This window comes from Mercenaria mercenaria, chromosome 17, assembly GCF_021730395.1.
Source record: "Mercenaria mercenaria strain notata chromosome 17, MADL_Memer_1, whole genome shotgun sequence".
NCBI classification, from domain to species: domain Eukaryota; kingdom Metazoa; phylum Mollusca; class Bivalvia; order Venerida; family Veneridae; genus Mercenaria; species Mercenaria mercenaria.
Window position 1 is genome coordinate 53,486,563 of NC_069377.1, and position 17,167 is coordinate 53,503,729.

General features: G+C 35.5%; 1 protein-coding gene across 1 annotated transcript; it reads left to right on the top strand.

Annotated features, from left to right (window-relative positions):
- The first annotated feature begins 1,341 nt into the window (after positions 1-1,341).
- Positions 1,342-16,965, top strand: LOC123537587 (ficolin-1-like). Its single transcript, XM_045321407.2, has 5 exons — positions 1,342-1,673; positions 4,512-4,584; positions 5,203-5,370; positions 10,378-10,551; positions 11,457-16,965. The coding sequence occupies exons 1-5, from the start codon at positions 1,347-1,349 to the stop codon at positions 12,119-12,121; spliced, it is 1,407 nt and encodes a 468-aa protein (XP_045177342.2). The 5' UTR covers positions 1,342-1,346; the 3' UTR covers positions 12,122-16,965.
- The last annotated feature ends 202 nt before the right edge of the window (positions 16,966-17,167 follow it).

The window sequence follows — 17,167 nt, forward strand, 5'->3', positions numbered from 1 at the left end:
TCAAAATATTTTATTTCTAAAATAAGTAATATGTTCACGTTATCTGCATTTATTTAAAAAAAAAATAAAGCTTAAAATACTTATAGCAGTACTCGTCGTCTGACATTTGTATGGAAAAGTCATTGTGCTTGCAATTAGTATTCTCATGGCTAGTGTTGAAATGCAAATAAAAAGCGAAAGTTGTGTTCTTTAAACAGACCAGTGTCAACGCCTTTGATTTTTACATTAAGATATATAGGTTACGGGATTCGTTTCCATGGTAACATTAATCTAATTCAAGAAATCACTATTTTCAACTGAAATTTGAACAATGTTAGAGCATAGTTTAAGTATATAAGTACCAAATTATCAATGGAAACGGGATAAAAAGGTATTACAAATGAAATGTTCCAATTTTTATTTGAACATGGCCGTAAAAAGTAACCTTTCACCTAGCTATATTTCCAATAACATCAGTTACCATCATCCATTTTCTTACTCACCTCATAACATTCAATATAACTACACAAAAGCCGCAAAATAGTGATCATTATTCAGAGCGAAAGACTCATAAAAATAATTCGGCAAATAATGGCTGTTTAAAGATAGTTCAAATAAAAGAAAAATGCTCAGAATTACGTTCTTTCAAGATGAAAGCTTTAAATTTTGCGCGGTAACTGACACGTAACGCCATGACGTCGATGACGTCATTTTAAGTAAACAATGTTTTGTAGCGCTTCTGCGGCAATTTATTCATTATTTCCGCATTATTAAACCGTTAAGCATCACATCAGACACATGATTTATTTTCAGAAAAATAAATATACAAACACATTTAGTTTGTCGTAAATGTTGTCGTAAATCCTCACGTTAGCTTCCGGTTGGGCATGCGCACATACAAATATTAAGGTAACCTACCTCCTTAAGGTCAGTTCACCTTATGTTATAGTTTCTTTAGCACAAATTCATATGAGGTACAAGTAATAGAATAATAATAAAGGTTGTGGAAATGCTGTCCATTAAAAAGATACTATAATTAATTGTAAACACCAATCCCACAGTGTGATGCATTTTCAATCTATTGGGGCTCTTACTCTTTTCAATATACAAGTTTTTAATGAATAAGTTATCGTCTCGCGTCAGTGTTCAATTACGTGGATATAGTAAAACGTGTTATTATTTATTATTTATAACTTGCTGTCATACAAATATGGTACACTGCGTTTTCAATCAGAGAAAATACAATAATGCCTTTCCACATGATGATCACGAAATTATAATATGAATAAAATAATATCTCTATTGACATGCAACGTATAACATCAACATCTTTCAATCAATGCCTCTTTGAATAAACAGTTCCAGCCATGGAATGGATTAATATACTTTTTATATTTCCGATTTTATTAGAAAAAATAGTGTTTGTCAAAGGAAATGGTCCTGTGGTCAAGTTCAGTAAATCAGACTTCAAAGGTTGTATTGCATCTGACAGTGTGTTGAACAATGGGACCAAAGTCTCGCTTCCGCAATGTGTGGACGAGTGTGCGTTTAGACCAGACTGTCTGGCAGTCAACTATTTCAGATATTTTCAGCTATGTGAACTTCTTCCGGTTGATGCTGGGAATCTTTACCAAAGTAGTGGAAACAATCGCGCATGTGTGTTGGTTAAAAAGGCTGATATGGATCTCAGTGGGGTACTGTAAAAAGATTGGAAATATAAAAACTAAACGCTTAAGGTAGTGGGTCCGTAATGACACTCGGTAATTTTCGTACGTTCACGTATTCTTCGTATGCTATTTCGGGAACTTTCGGCGTTGACCATAACAACCTGAAATTTAAAAATCGCATACTGAGAATACTTTATCGAACGGGAAATACCGACGTCATTACCGTTCAATTACCTTTAAATCATTTTACAATCAGTTCACTTAGCTCTTTTTTTATTTTCGGACCATACTACTATATGTCTTATGACATGGTTTCATCCAACAGAATAAAAACTAATCATTTAAGGAACATATCTCCAGCTTTGAAATTTGGTAAATCATGAACAAACAGTAAAAACAAGACTCTATATGTTATGAAAATAAAATTTGTTTTTACTTAATATGCTGGTGATGGTCCATAATAGATTAATAAAATCTATCATATCCTATTTCATCTATTGTAAACATTTAATTTCCTGTACAATAATTTCAGTTGATACTCAAGCAATGTGAAAACTGACGGCGATTTATAGTTCTAAATACTCTACTGATATTTGCATATGTTTTGAAAATTACGAAACTGTCGCATAAGTCTGGAGGCAAGACTCTAGTTTCAATACTAAAGACGTTCCAGTATAAATGTACAAGCATTTAGAATATTTCAAACTGAATACTGCCAGTTTGATAAATGATGTGACCGCTCTAAGGTCGATATCAAAGTTTTCATTAAATAACAATTCAGTTTCAGTACACATATTTAGTAGTTTTTCATTGGCGAAAATCAGCAGCTTCTTTATATCTTAATCATATTCATATATACATTGAAAATACACTCAAAACACAAATAAAATTGATTTTGCTTTATCTGACACAAGATTCCATCATTTTCATTTGTTAACAGTTGGTAACATAATGTCCCTATGTATGACTGTGGGGTGTCAGTAGATTGTCATGTCGGTTTAGGCTGAAAATAAGTGGTGCACGAAAAAATGAACCGTTCGGTTATGGAGGTAGGTTACCTTGTTACCAGGGTAAATTCAAGTTAGTTGAACCGCAGCAATTTTTTTTTTGTATTTCGTGTAATTTAATGTTTTAACTACTACAATCCCAATTCCGTTTATCTCTGTCCGTTCAAGTACAATTTTATTCAGTTTTGAAGTACTTGTCCCTCCAAAGGTATTTTATATTGAAAGAAGAAGGAAAATACGGATATTTAACATTTTTCAGTGTATTTTGATTTCATTGATATCCGTAGAAGTCTGCAAGATTGATAATTATACTAGTATGCGCGTTAGCTTTCTAATATAAGCTTTAAATATGTATGTCGCGGGGCTCGTGTTTCCTTGGTAACGCATTTCCTCTCATTTTTAAACAACTATTTTTAAAAACTGGTTTTCGACGGCTTCTGTGCCATTCTGTTAATGACCAACATGGAATATTTAGGTAATATAATTAGCAAAATATTAAGCACTTTACATGGTACCCTATTTTTCTTAAAGTTTAAAGTAACCATGGCAACAGAGATGTTTAAAATAGCTTATCTCTTGCTTTTTATCGTAATTTCTTATAAAAAATATCTTTCTTGTTAATGTAGCTTTAAAAATCTTATTTCTAACGTAAGTAATATTTTCGTGTTATTTGCATTTATTTAAACAAATTTCACAGCTTAAAATACTTACTGCAGTACCCCTCGTCTGACATTTTTTATGGAAAAATCGTTCTGCATGCTGTTATTATTCTCATGGATATTGTTGAAATGCAAACAAATAGCTGAAGCTGTGTTCATTAAATAGATAAGTGTCAATGCTTTTGAATTTTACATTTAGATATAGAGGTCACGGGCTTCGTTTCCATGGTAACGTCAATTTAATTCAAGAAACCACAATTTTCTACTGAAATTTGAACAATGTTAGAGCTTAGTTTTAGTATATAATTATCAAATTATCAACGGAAACTGGAAAATAGGTATTACATATCAAACTGCCCAACTTTTATTTGAAAATGGCCGTAATCAGTAACCTTTCACCCAATTATATTCCCAATAACATCAGTTACCATCATCCATTTTCTTACATTCCGCATAACATTTCAATATTACTACATAAAAGAAGCAAAATATTGATCATTATTCAGAGCGAAAGTTTCATAAAAAATATTTCAGCAAATAATGGCTGTTTAAAAATAAATCAAATAAAGAAAATGCACAGAATTACGTACTTTCAAAATAAAAGCTATTAATTTTGCGCAGTAACTGACACGTAACGTCATGACGTCAATGACGTCATTTTAAGGCAACAATGCTTTGAAGCGTTTCTGCGGTAATTTATTCATTATTTCTGCATTTTTAAACCATTCAGCATCAGATCGGAGGCAGGTTCATGATTTTCCCCCAGAAGAATGGATATACAAACACATTTAGTTTGTCGTAAACGTCGTCGTAAATCGTCACGTTAGCTTCACGTTGGACATGCGCATATACAAATATTAAGGTAACCTACCTCCTTAATCTGGCCGTTAAGCTCAAAAGGGTGAGCGCAGAAGTCGTGAGTTCCCCTAGCGAGTTGTTTGTTCTCCATGACGACTGATAAAATACAAAGTGTCTCAAATCAAATGTCCTCAACTTCTGATTCAAATGGGAAAGTTTGCGGTTACTAATGATTCAACCTGGTTCACTGAATTTAACACAAATGTGTTTGCTAACGTTAAGCTGTGGAATAAAGCGCCGCTAGAGTAAACATTGACTTTAGAAAAGTAATTGAGAGCAATAAAATATCTCCTTGTGTCTCTTATTCTTAAATTAAGAATTCTTTATTTCTGTCATCATAGATACAGACGAGGTGCTCCTGTGCCGCTGGGGAGTCATGCGTTCTTGAGTCTCACCTGACATGTACAAACAAAGGTATTGGTGTGAAAATTGTTTTGCGATATAAACGGTGACTTTACACCAGTATAATCAAAATAAATCATCGTTCTTCAGAAAATTCATCGTACTTTTTCCGGGAGCAAATTAGAACGCAGCCCCACACATGAGAATTCTACAAAAAATCAAAGATTCGAACCCACAGAGGTGATAAATGCCTCGAATACATCTGCATTCAACACTTGTTTAATTCCGTATTGATTTGGGATGTATATCATCTGTATTAATTCATGACCATGAAAATGGAAAAAATATCAATCATCTTTTTAAAACTGATAATTGACATAGTATTTTTCAATTAAGTTTGGAACATGTAATTCCAATATCCGTTTTACTATACATGTATTTAGTATCTGTTGGATTCATGTGTCTGTTTGGTTGGATTGGTTGTGGATTCTTTGCCATATTATTCTTTCAATAATACCCTTTCATTAGGAAATATCATAACTTTTATTGAAAACAACTGGCATTGGTTAGAAATCCAATATTTTCAGTCCATTATTGCTCTGTGTTTTACTCTGACATAAATGAACCACACAGTCAATGCCTAAACAACAAAAGCGATCTTTAAACAAACAGTTCGAAATTTCCTTTCAGAATGCGAACCAATTAACTTAGATAATGGTCATGTATTTGGGAACATGCTGTCGATAGGGTCTGTGGCAGCATTTAAATGTGACGAGATGTACATAGAGGTAAATGGGAAGAGTGAAGCAACATGTCTCGCTAATGGAACATGGTCATACTACCCTACGTGCAAACGAGGTAAGATTGCAAGACGAACAGAAGCAGTAAACAACGTAATACTGCCAGAGGTTCTAAAACGTAGATATATCATAAAACTCTCTCTCTCTCTCTCACCCCCCTCTCTCTCCCTCCCTCTCTCTCTCTCTCTCAGTATGTGCAGACAGTAGTTACAAAAAACGCGTTCAAATATATATGGATTCAATGAATTTATAATGTGCATGTATGCATATATACCCTTTATTCATATTATAATTACATTTTATACCCGTGAGAATATATAGTTTCTCTGATCCGAAACATTTCAAAAAACTAAAATGACACTGCTGGTATGTGAGACTTGGTGTCTGCGTGCTGGGGGTTTCGTTTTGAGGAGGCTACGTTTTTGGTGCGTGGCATTCCCTGTTTGATATTTGTCTTTGTGTTTTTTTGGTCACGGAGATCTGATCCTGCACCAGTTGCAATTAGTAGCGCAGTTCGAGCGTGTAGAAACTAGCTTTAGTTTGAGTTTATGGGTATATAGTGTACTTGTAGTCTTGGTTCATTTTAGTAAATTGCGAATTCCGGAGTTGTTATGAAACGTATTATATAAACATTTAAAATGTTCGACTATTGGAATTTACGTTTTCTCTATACTTTATACTAAGTTACCACATAATCTCATAAAGAAGCATTGGCAGCTTTCATTATTTGGCATGGTATGACACAATAACATTTTTTTCTGAGAGTAAATTAACAAATGCCCCTTGTGAACTTTTTATCAAGAATGTGAAACGTTGCGATGTCTGGTAGATAACATATTAAATTTGACAATAAAGCATGAAAACAAGAAATTGGTATCTTTATGGGGACAATCTGCACCCACTAACTGCTGAATTATTTTCATACTGTTACGAACGACATTTCATGCTTAGTTTGTCCATTGAGATCCAGTTCGACGTTATTGAATCTTCTAATGACACCGATTATATTTTTAATATGGGCAACCTACATTTCGTAGGTATGTAGAAATACATTCATCCATCCATTTATTTACAATTTAACGAAGCTAATACCTCAGATTTAGAAGCGTCAATTTTTGGACTGGCATTTAAAATTGTAAATGATAATTTAGGGGCCAAAATGTATGAAAGAAGAGACGCTTTCAGTTTTGAAGTCAATTTCCCCAACCTGTAAAACTATTTAAACTCGGTTTTAAAGATCCACAACAACATATTCGATGCCACGACGGTTACTACTCACATGTGAGATTCTGTGTCAACTTTCTCCTAAACCCTACGTAAATAGTAGGACAAAGTGGATTTTTTCTAGCAATTTTCCTACTCGTGCCCTTAAAAAGTATGCTCTTGGCACTCTGTTCAAACAAGTAATTTACTGATACCTAAGACTGACCCTATTTATATGTTCATCTTATACAGTATGATATCTTTGTCATTAATTACTGAGCTTGTCTCAGCAGGTAATTACTTTATTTACTCTGTATTGTCCTTTTATTAATTGAAAATAGAGTAGGTGTGAGGTTTGCGTACCACAAACACGTTTAAACACCCAGTTTCCTTTATATAAGTTACTAACCGTTGTAAGGTTGTACCCCATTTTAACTTGCTTTTCTCCATTTTAATCTGTATGTCATGTACACTGTCTTCTATGTTGTTGGTGTTTCTTTCTTTTTCCAACATTTGTGTCTCTGCTTTTTTACCCTTCCTTTCCTCATTTCCACATATCCCCATTTCTAATTAATGTCATATACTTCAATGAACTTCTCGATTTGTGGCTTTGTCTGTATTTGCTTTGATCAATGCTTCAAATTCATGGAGTAGTATAAAAAGGCGTCATAAAGCTTTCTGACATAAGTTTAAAAGCATTTAAGTTACCTGAAAATACATATATCATCTCTGCCGACAGCGAGATCGATAATAAAACTTTAACATGTTCATGAAAACTTTGAATAATCAACCATATCGATCCATTTTGTGAGAGAAAATTAAATCTAGACAGCTTTGCGTAACCATAAATCGATTCAATACTTTGTATTTTGTTTGTTTCGAAATAACAAATAATTGTAGGTGAATATCTGGATAAATTACCTTACAAATACTTCATAGGTCTCCCCAACCTACTGTATTTTCTTTCCTTGCGTGCGTCCGTCCGTGCGTCAGTGTGTGCGTCCGTCCGAGTTTTGTTTGTCTGGACCATAACTTTGGCATGCATGGAGCAGTCTTACTTATATTTGGCATGAATGTTAACCTCAATGAGACGAAGCGTCATGCGTAAACTCCAGGTTCCTATCTCAAAGGTCAACGTCAAAGTTGGAGGTCAAAGTCATGTCAGATTTTGTCCGGCCCATAACTTTGATATACATTGAGGAATCATGTTTATACCTGGCATGAATATTAACCTCACTGAGACGGAGTGTCATGCGCAAACCCCAGGTTCCTATCTCAAAGGTCAAGGTCACAGTTGGAGGTCAAAGTTCATGTCAGATCTTGTCCGGCCCATAACTTTGGCATGCATTGAGGAATCTTGTTTATATTTGGCATGAATATTAAACTCAATAAGACGGAGGGTCATGCGCAAACCCCAGGTTCCTGTATCAAAGGTCAAGGACACAGTTGGAGGTCAAAGGTCATGTCAGATCTTGTCCGCCCATAGCTTTGACATGCATTGAGGAATCTTGTTTACATTTTGCATGACTGTTTAACTCAATGAGACTGACTCTATCTCAAAGGTCAAGATCACAGTTAGGGTTCAAAGTACGGGCTCAACATGTTGCCCGTGGGCATCTTGTTACTTAAATGTATTCTCTGAAACTACTGGGCAGAGTTTGCCCGTAGCTTCTTGGCATCGACTTCTCTCAAGATTTAGGGGCCACCAGAGCTTAAATAAACAAAAACATTAAAATAATTTCTTATAGTGAACCAGAGAAAAGCTCTTGACAGAGTAGCATTCTCGTTCTGTATGGCCCATTTTAATGACCACCAGCGTTAAAAATAGAATAAAACCTTGAAACGACATCTCATTAATCGATAAATCAGATGCTGAATCTTCACCAAATTTGGTCTGTGCAATCCTTGTGTGAACCTCTAAAACGTGTTTAAACGGTTCAGTTGGCTTCCTTTTACGGGCCGCCACCTTCTTCTGTCGAGCGAATAGATTGATTTGAACAACACTTCTCCGTTTGTTAATACTAGTATGCCACCAAAACTATATAGAGATTAAACCTTCATACATATAACTTCTTCACATAAATCATTTTAAGGATCGTCATAGATCGTGGTCTGTAGCATCCTTGTGAAATCTTTTTCAGATTTATTCGAATGGTTCCATTTGGCATGTTTCTGGGCCCACTAGAGATAACTTCAGAAACTTTACAAACATTTCCTCTTACGAATGAATCACATAACGCATCTTCGTTAAACTTGGTCTTTACCATCCTAGTAGTCTTCTCTTCATTATAATCAAAGCTAAATACGATTTCCTATCTTGAAGCACTTGATAGATATTCACATTAATTGTTCGGTATCATGATATAGTCCTCTCCCAAATTTGTTTAAGTGGTTTTCCTTACCTTGCTTTAAAGGCCGCTAGAAATAAAAGACAAAAAAAAAAACGCTTTATTCTAACGAACACATCTGAACCAACTTGGTATGTAGTATCCTCGTCTGCACCTTTCTTAAATTTATCAAATTGTTTAGCTTGATCCCTTTTAGAGCTGAAAAAAAAGAAAAAAGTTTTAATGGCTGGTAATGAACTCTCTTAGTAGATCTACCCCTTGATCTATAGTACCCTTGTCTGAATTTCCTCGACTTTCAAATTATTCCACGTAGCTTCTTTAAGCGACTACCAGAGCTGAAAAAAGAGAAACGTTTAAACAGTTATTTCTCATGACCTACTTGATCTTCCCCAAATTAATCCTTGTTTGGGCTCTCTTGAAAGTTTGTTTAAACGGTTACTCATAACTGTATTTCTGGGTCATCCTGCAGAAATAGAAAAATAAACATTAAATAACTTTTAAAGTCAAGATCTTTCTTATGTGATTGACTCACTCTTGTCTAGTTTTAACTTACGTAATGTCCCTAGACCAGCATAAAATCTATTCAGAATCATAAAATCTATACTCAGTCACGATATCACAACGATGCAATGATAAGTTGTACAGTTACCAAAATATATATAACCTGGATGCATTAAAATATTTTTTCTCAAAATCTCGGATCTTGTAAAACACATTTTTAACTAGGCTTACTTCAGCAATTATGAAAATACTATGTAATGTTTAAGTTTTGACATGAAAGTTTCTTACCAAATAATGAGATATTGTTGAATGTTTTTTTATAAAATTCAATTTAATATTTTTCGACTTAAGTTCATTATTTTCAAGCATTTCCTGCTATATCTAAGCAAACCTGTTTTTAAGAAATTTAATTCTTAATACATAATATTTCGATCTTCTCAGATATTTCAGTACAATATTTATGTTGTGTTAATGGTACAGATAACATTTCTGTTTTGGCATTTCTGTTTTGGAGGTTCCAAGACAACCACTTTCATGGATTCGATGTATGATTTTTTAAAATTTTGTCTTCTTTTTGGCAGTTTCAGTGAGATGCAGGGCCCAATGCCTCAAATCGCCTCTCTAAATTCCACTTTATTTAGTTCTGCCCATTGTTTTCTCGTCTTGGGCAAACCCTTTATTTTACCTTGGGACCATACGCCACTTTTCATGGAACTGCACACATTGAAGGTTACATGAACATCGCCGTATGAAGAGGTCGTCAGATGTCTTGTACTCGTATCATTTGCATGATCAAATGATGAAGTTATGAATATTTCTGCTCAATCCAGGGATGGTAGCTTGCTATGCTATTTCAGTACCATCGATGGAAAGACAAAATCAAACCGAGTCTGCAATACTTTCATTATTGTTCCGCATTTTATTTTATTTGAAACATTTGCGTTAGCAATGAAATATTCAAACAGACCTGATGAATTGTTTTGACCTTGAAATACAAATATATTTGGTTTTAGATTGTAACGATCCTATACACATTAGTAATGCAACGCTTAGCAACGGCAAGACGTATGAAGGTCAAAACAGAACATTCGTATGTAATCCAGGATTAATATTCCCCAGCGGAAACATTGTCGTGGCAACAACGTGCCAGCCTGATGGCCAATGGTCAGCCATGCTGTGTCCAACAGGTCAGTAGTACTCTATAACATGTATAAGATGCTAAAAATAAAAAGCTTCAAATCCTAACCAATATTGCATAAAACAATGATTAAATCTGTTAAATGCTTAGCGAATAAATTTCAAAGTAAAACTACGAGATTCTATTTGCTATTTTAGATATAATTACCATTTTGAAATCAAAATTTTATCCAAACTGCAGCTTTCCATTGTTAAACTTAGTTCAAATGTAGAAGCCGCCTTTCTGTCGGACGGCCATGCGGTTGGATGGGCTGTTGAAAACGTCTGTGTTGCGAAATAATACTTAACGAATCTCAAATTATCTCGTAAATATGTGTATAAGGCTTGGTTCGAGCACTGCAGAATTGTGTGTCCTTCGACGTCCTTCGATATCGCAGAGGGGCCTCCGTGGTAGAGTGGTTAAGGTCTCTAACTTTGAATCGCTTTCCCCTGACTGATGAGGGTTCGAGCCTTACTAGGGGCATTGAATATTTCATATGAGGAAGTCTTTCAGCTGACTAACGAAAGGCCGGTTGTTCTACCCAGGTGCCCGCCCGTGATGAAATAATACACGGAAGTGCACATAGAGTCTTCCTCCACCATCAAAGTTCAAAAGTCACCATATGACATATAACTGTGTCATTGCGACATTAAACCCAACAAATCAATATTGTCTATGCATGTGATTAAATGACATGAATTTAAGTGTAAAATGTACATGAATAATTTCGAAGATGTTACAGAGTCAGGTTCCTTTTGAATTGAGAGATAATCATGACCAAGGTCTTCTGATGATAAAGCTGTATTTTGAGATCCAATAGAGCACATTTCTATGCATATTTTGGCAGTAAATAATTAACACAGTGATATACATTCCATTATATAGTGGATGCTTCCCATTATTGTCTGCTTTTAGAAACAAATGAAAACAACATATGCAGCGGATGTGTACGCCCAAGGGATTGTCAAGACATACAAGTTTTAAACGATTCTGCGCAAACAGGATTGTATGAGGTTTATCCAGCAGGCAGTATTGGCTTCGAGGCGCGTTGTGACATGGACACGCCTCCTGGTGGGTGGACCGTAATACAACGCAGAGTATCTGATAGCCATTTCAAAAGAAACTGGGAAGAATATAAAGAAGGATTTGGTAATCTGAATGATAACTTTTGGTTAGGCAATGACAAAATATGGAGATTAACAAACGGTGGACATTACAAACTACGAGTTGATCTCACAGATGAGAATGGAATTAAAGGATTTGCACAATATAGTTCCTTCTCCATTGGAGATGAAACTTCTAATTTTACCCTGCATGTCTCAGGACACAGCGGAACAGCGAGTGATGGTTTGCTTGCAATTCACAACGGAATGATGTTTAGTACTTTCGATCAAGATAATGACATTCACCACATCAATTGTGCAGATACATTTGGAGGTGGTTGGTGGTACGCTGACTGTCACCATACGAATCTGAACGGATTCTATGGTGACCAAGCCCCAAACTATGGAATGACTTGGAGACACTGGAGGGACGGATCCACGTTTATGTCATTCACAGAAATGAAAATACGACGCTAAAAATAAAATCTAATATGTCGCAAGAAAATTGAATTGACTTGCGTAATTTAAAGCCACTGACCTCCTCCAGATTCTGGCTAAAAATGATCTTTCTTTAAAATTAAAGTTTGGTCCTCATGAACAGAAGAACATGCGTTTTCTTTGAAAACTCTCTTAAATAGTCGGGAATCCAACCCGGGCCGCCACGACAATAAAACTTTTCTTGACCAGTACTCCATGGAATACGTACATATCGGTCGTTAAATACAAATCTTTATATTTAAGGTAGTTTACCTCCGGTACCCTGTTACAAACACCACTTTTCAGTTTTAAATGGAAAACTTACTGAGAAAACAATTAATTCTTATGTGTATTAATAACATACTGTTCAATCTGTCAGTAAAGTTTCAAAGCCTTCTAAAGAAATATAGCAAAACGTTTCTGATACCGGAAAACTTTCTTTTCTTACTTTTTGGTGTTGTTTTTTAATCTGGAGATCAGTGTCTTCAGATGACTATGTATATCTATCATTTAGCTCACAGATGTATAATTTTCAATGGTTTATTCATATGTATTTCCATGTACTATTATTGTTTACTGTATGATACTTTATACGATAGTAAATGAATCAGTTAATTAATAGATGTGCAATTTTCAGGGATTTATCCCAATACTCTACCATATATTTTATGGTACTATTAACATTTATAGATGCAATTGCTAGAAATTTTGACTATGATATTTCATATAGATATAAATGAACATAGCAACATGTACACTGATATGAAATATTACAAATGTATGTTCGAGATGCCTGTTACTGTTTTCACAATGAAGATATTAGTTCAGCAGCGTGCATCATTGAAATTTTAGTAATATTGAGTATGGTATGCTGCACACAGATAGAAATGATCTAAAAGCAGGTCTATAGGATTAATACTTGTTATAAATCTCAAACTTTGTGTACATGTATATTTTGCAGTGATTTAAGTTGGACGATTAAATAGTCATTACTATTGTTCAAAATGATAGATAATAACTACGGTAAATAATACAGGTACTATCATGTAGATGTATAATTTATAATTTTCAGAGGTTTAGTCATATGCTTAACCATAAACTGCTATTGTTTATTTTAATGGAACTTCTTTACATATATAGACGAAGATAACATAAAATCTTACAAATGTTAGCTAGAAATTTCGATTATAGTATTTCATACAGGCATAGATTCAATATTTATATTAATGAATGCAATGTTTATGTATTTTGCCTATTAATATCTTCTACGCGCTTGATTACTATACAATATGCAATAACATTGTTCCTGATTCTACTTTCTGATTAGATGCGCTTTCGTATTTAGTTTATATAATACAGATGGCTCATCAAGTTCAACAAAATTATACATATTAGCACGTGATGTGCGCTTGTCATTATATTTATACAGAACATAAATATCATTCGGGAATTAACTATTTAAGCGTAAACATATATTTTACCTCCGGCAACACTGCCCCACGCCTACGCCTGTAGCACAAATATTTCTCCTGTTTATAACCTTTTCTTTTCTTGTTTGCATACTATCGGGGGATAGTGAAGGTAGACGACTTTCCGGATGCCAGCATACAACCACCAAACCCATAGCTTGTTCATTCGGCATGACATCGGGTTATCGGTTTCTTTTGTACTTAGTAGGTATTTTGTATTCCCTCGTAAATCGTCCATGACCCTTGTCATGCCTCATTATCGCCCTTGCTCCAAGTTTTCGCTTCTTTTCAGCTCACTACTAATTTTTGAAAATTTTTGCAACATTCAGTACTTATGCTCTATGAAATGTAATATTCTTGTCTCTTGTAATGCAGCGCTACTCATCAGATTTCCACATCCACGGGAAAAAAATTCCGATCTGATACGCAATTTAGCATTATTGCAGGTGTTTGTCTTTTCATTATTACATTTGCCACGTAGATTTACTTGCTCTTAGTAGTTGCTGGGGACGTACATCCTAATCAGGGACCAACATCAATAGCTTCATCTTCTGAAACAAATTCTAGTGATGAGTCGCTCATGGAAATTCTCAATGTCCCGAATCATCTATCGGTAATCCATTATAACGTCCAAAGCCTGCATCATAAGGTTGACCTACTAGCAGCTGACCTGAGCTCTTTTGATGTCTTGACCTTTTCCAAAACCTGGTTAAATGACTCCATTTTCACTGACAAAATACTGTTCTAAGGTTTTCACAAACCAGTTCGTAAGGACCGTCTCGGCGACAGCCACAGCGGGGTAATAGCGTACGTAATATATCATATAAACTTTCGTCAGAAGACAGGACCTAGAGATTCTCAATGTTGAATGCATCAGGTTAGAACTAAGACTGTGTAACACTAAAAAGGTATTAATTGGCATATTTTATTGTCCACCAAACTAAAATGTCAACTACCTTACTCTCATTGAAAATTCTATTGGACTTGCCGTTGATACAGGAATCAGAGATGTTATTATTACAGGCGATTATAATCTGAACACACAGGTCGATAGTAGCTATAGGAAAATTGACTCACTCTGTCAAAAGTTTGGACTGAATCAGTGCATTGAAGAACCGACAAATTTCACTGAACACTCTTCTACTATCATTGATCTTCTCTTTGTTTCTAACAAGTCTTCAATAGTTCTTTCGGGTGTCGGCGACCCTTTCCTCCAACAAATCGTTCGGAACCATTGCCCGATCTATGGCTTGTTCAAATTTCGTAAACCTACATCTCCAGCGACACATTTTGAGATACAAGGACGCCACGGAAAAATGCAGAAGCTGATTGGAACGGTCTTAGACAATCCCAAATCAATGACTCAAACAGCCAGCTACCAGATATTCCAATGAAAGAGCCTGGACAGATTCTGGACTCAATTGTAATACACCCTTCTGAAGTTATTGGTGCTATTTAGTGCTATTAAGTGCTTAGATGTAGCCAAAGCGTCTGGTCCTGATGGCATTAGCAACCGAGTTCTTGTTGAAGCATGTGATCAGCTTTCCATCCCCCTTTGCGATCTCTTCAATGCCTCTTTGAACTCAACTACAATGCCCACAGTGTGGAAACTATCGAATGTGTGCCATATTTAAGAAGGGTGACCCATCTTTACCATCCAACTATCGCCCTATTTCACTTCTTAATAACTATTGAGAAAGTCTTCGAAAAAATCATATTCAAACATCTGTTTATTTTCTTCCACGACACTAATTTCTTTACTTGTTGCCAGTCTGGTTTCATGCCAGGCGACTCCACTGTATATCAATTCGCCTATCTCTACAATACATTTTGCAGTGCTCTCGAAAAGGACTAAAAGTCAGGGTTATATTTTTTGATATTAGCAAGGCTTTTGATGAGGTTTGGCACCGCGGTCTTCTGAAAAAAAAAACTTGAGCGCACGGGTATCCATGGAAATCTACTGCGTTTCATTTATTCGCCCAATAATGGAATATGCAGATGTAGTTTGGGACAACTGTAGCCAATACGAAAACGATGATCTTGAGAAAAGTCAAAACGAGGCTGCTCGTATTGTTACTGGTTGAACCAAACTATGCTCCATTCGTAACTTACAGCAAGAAACAGGAGCCCTTGTGGGAAAGGCGACACAAGCATAAACTTGTACTTTTCTTTAAGATGGCCTTGTTCCTGGTTACCTGTCGTCCCTTGTTCCGGATACGGTAGGACAGGTTACACAAATGAGGTTGATAAATTTCTTTTTTCCATCTGCAATTGACAGCTGGAATGCTCTGCCCAACGAGGCCAAAGAGAACAGATGTTTAGACTCTTTCAAAAGCTACCTAAACACAAACAAACCCAAACCCGACTCACTGTTATATTATGGTGCCCGGCAAGCACAGGTTCTTCATGATCGTCTTAGAACTGACTGAAGCGGTCTTAACCAAGATTTATTCTCAAAAACATTATTCATTCGCCTCTCTGCGCTTGTGGTGCCATTGAAACTACATACCATTATCTATGCCTTTGTCCTAACTTCTCCGATATCAGAATAGAGCTCTTTGACAGCATAAGACATCTAGCGGACATCACGCACAAGAATCCACTCTACGGCGATGGTAACTTAAGCTTGCAACAAAACAAGCCGATATTTGACGCTGTACATCGCTTCATTATAGCGTCAAGGCGATTTGACAATAGTAAGTATATCAAGTATGTTCGGCCTTATAAGTCACACGAACCCTAACCCTTCCCCAACTCTTCAATTTTCTCTACTTTTTTTTCAAAATTACCTCTCTTTAATACTAAACATAATCATGCGCCAATTTTCAATTTCTATAAACATCTTCTGCTATTTAGCAATTGTTGTAGTAATTTCATACTCCAGTACACAATTGCATAGGTAAAACAACTAGCGACATTTTAAACCAGACAAAGTTACTATTTTGATTTACTACTGCTCAAAAATGAAGCTATCAAAAGCAAATTTAAGATCATTACTTGATAATTTTTACGTACTCATCTCACAACTTTTCAAATTTTCTTGTTCGCCATTTTCTAAAACTATTTTAGTTAATTCTATCATTCCAATCCTTTTCCTATTGTGTGTAGTCCTGTCATGCATAAATGTACATTACGAAATGAATATGTTTAAACTAAATGAAAGGTTCAAGATCTTGCAACAAAACCGTTATCTGACAATATATTTGCAGCAACTATGAAAATGTCCACTGTCCTTGACATTAGTTATCTAAGTCTGTAAATATTTTTTGTCCCCCGCCGATGAAAGCATGCATCACCCCGCCACCTCCACCACCCCCACCACTTTTTTTTCATTTTTAATCATCAATAATTATAATCAACATATGATGTTTTGTACCCTCACCCAGTCACCCCCGCTGCCCCCCCCCCCCCCCCCCCCCCCCCCCACCACCAACAAAAAATAGCATTCATTTTCTGTTAAATTGATTTTGACTTATGAAATTATTTGCCTCTTATTAACATCCTTAACTTTTTGCTGGGTATACGTGTTTTGCCGTTCCTCACCACAAACCCTTTCGGCGGGAGATACCAATTTATC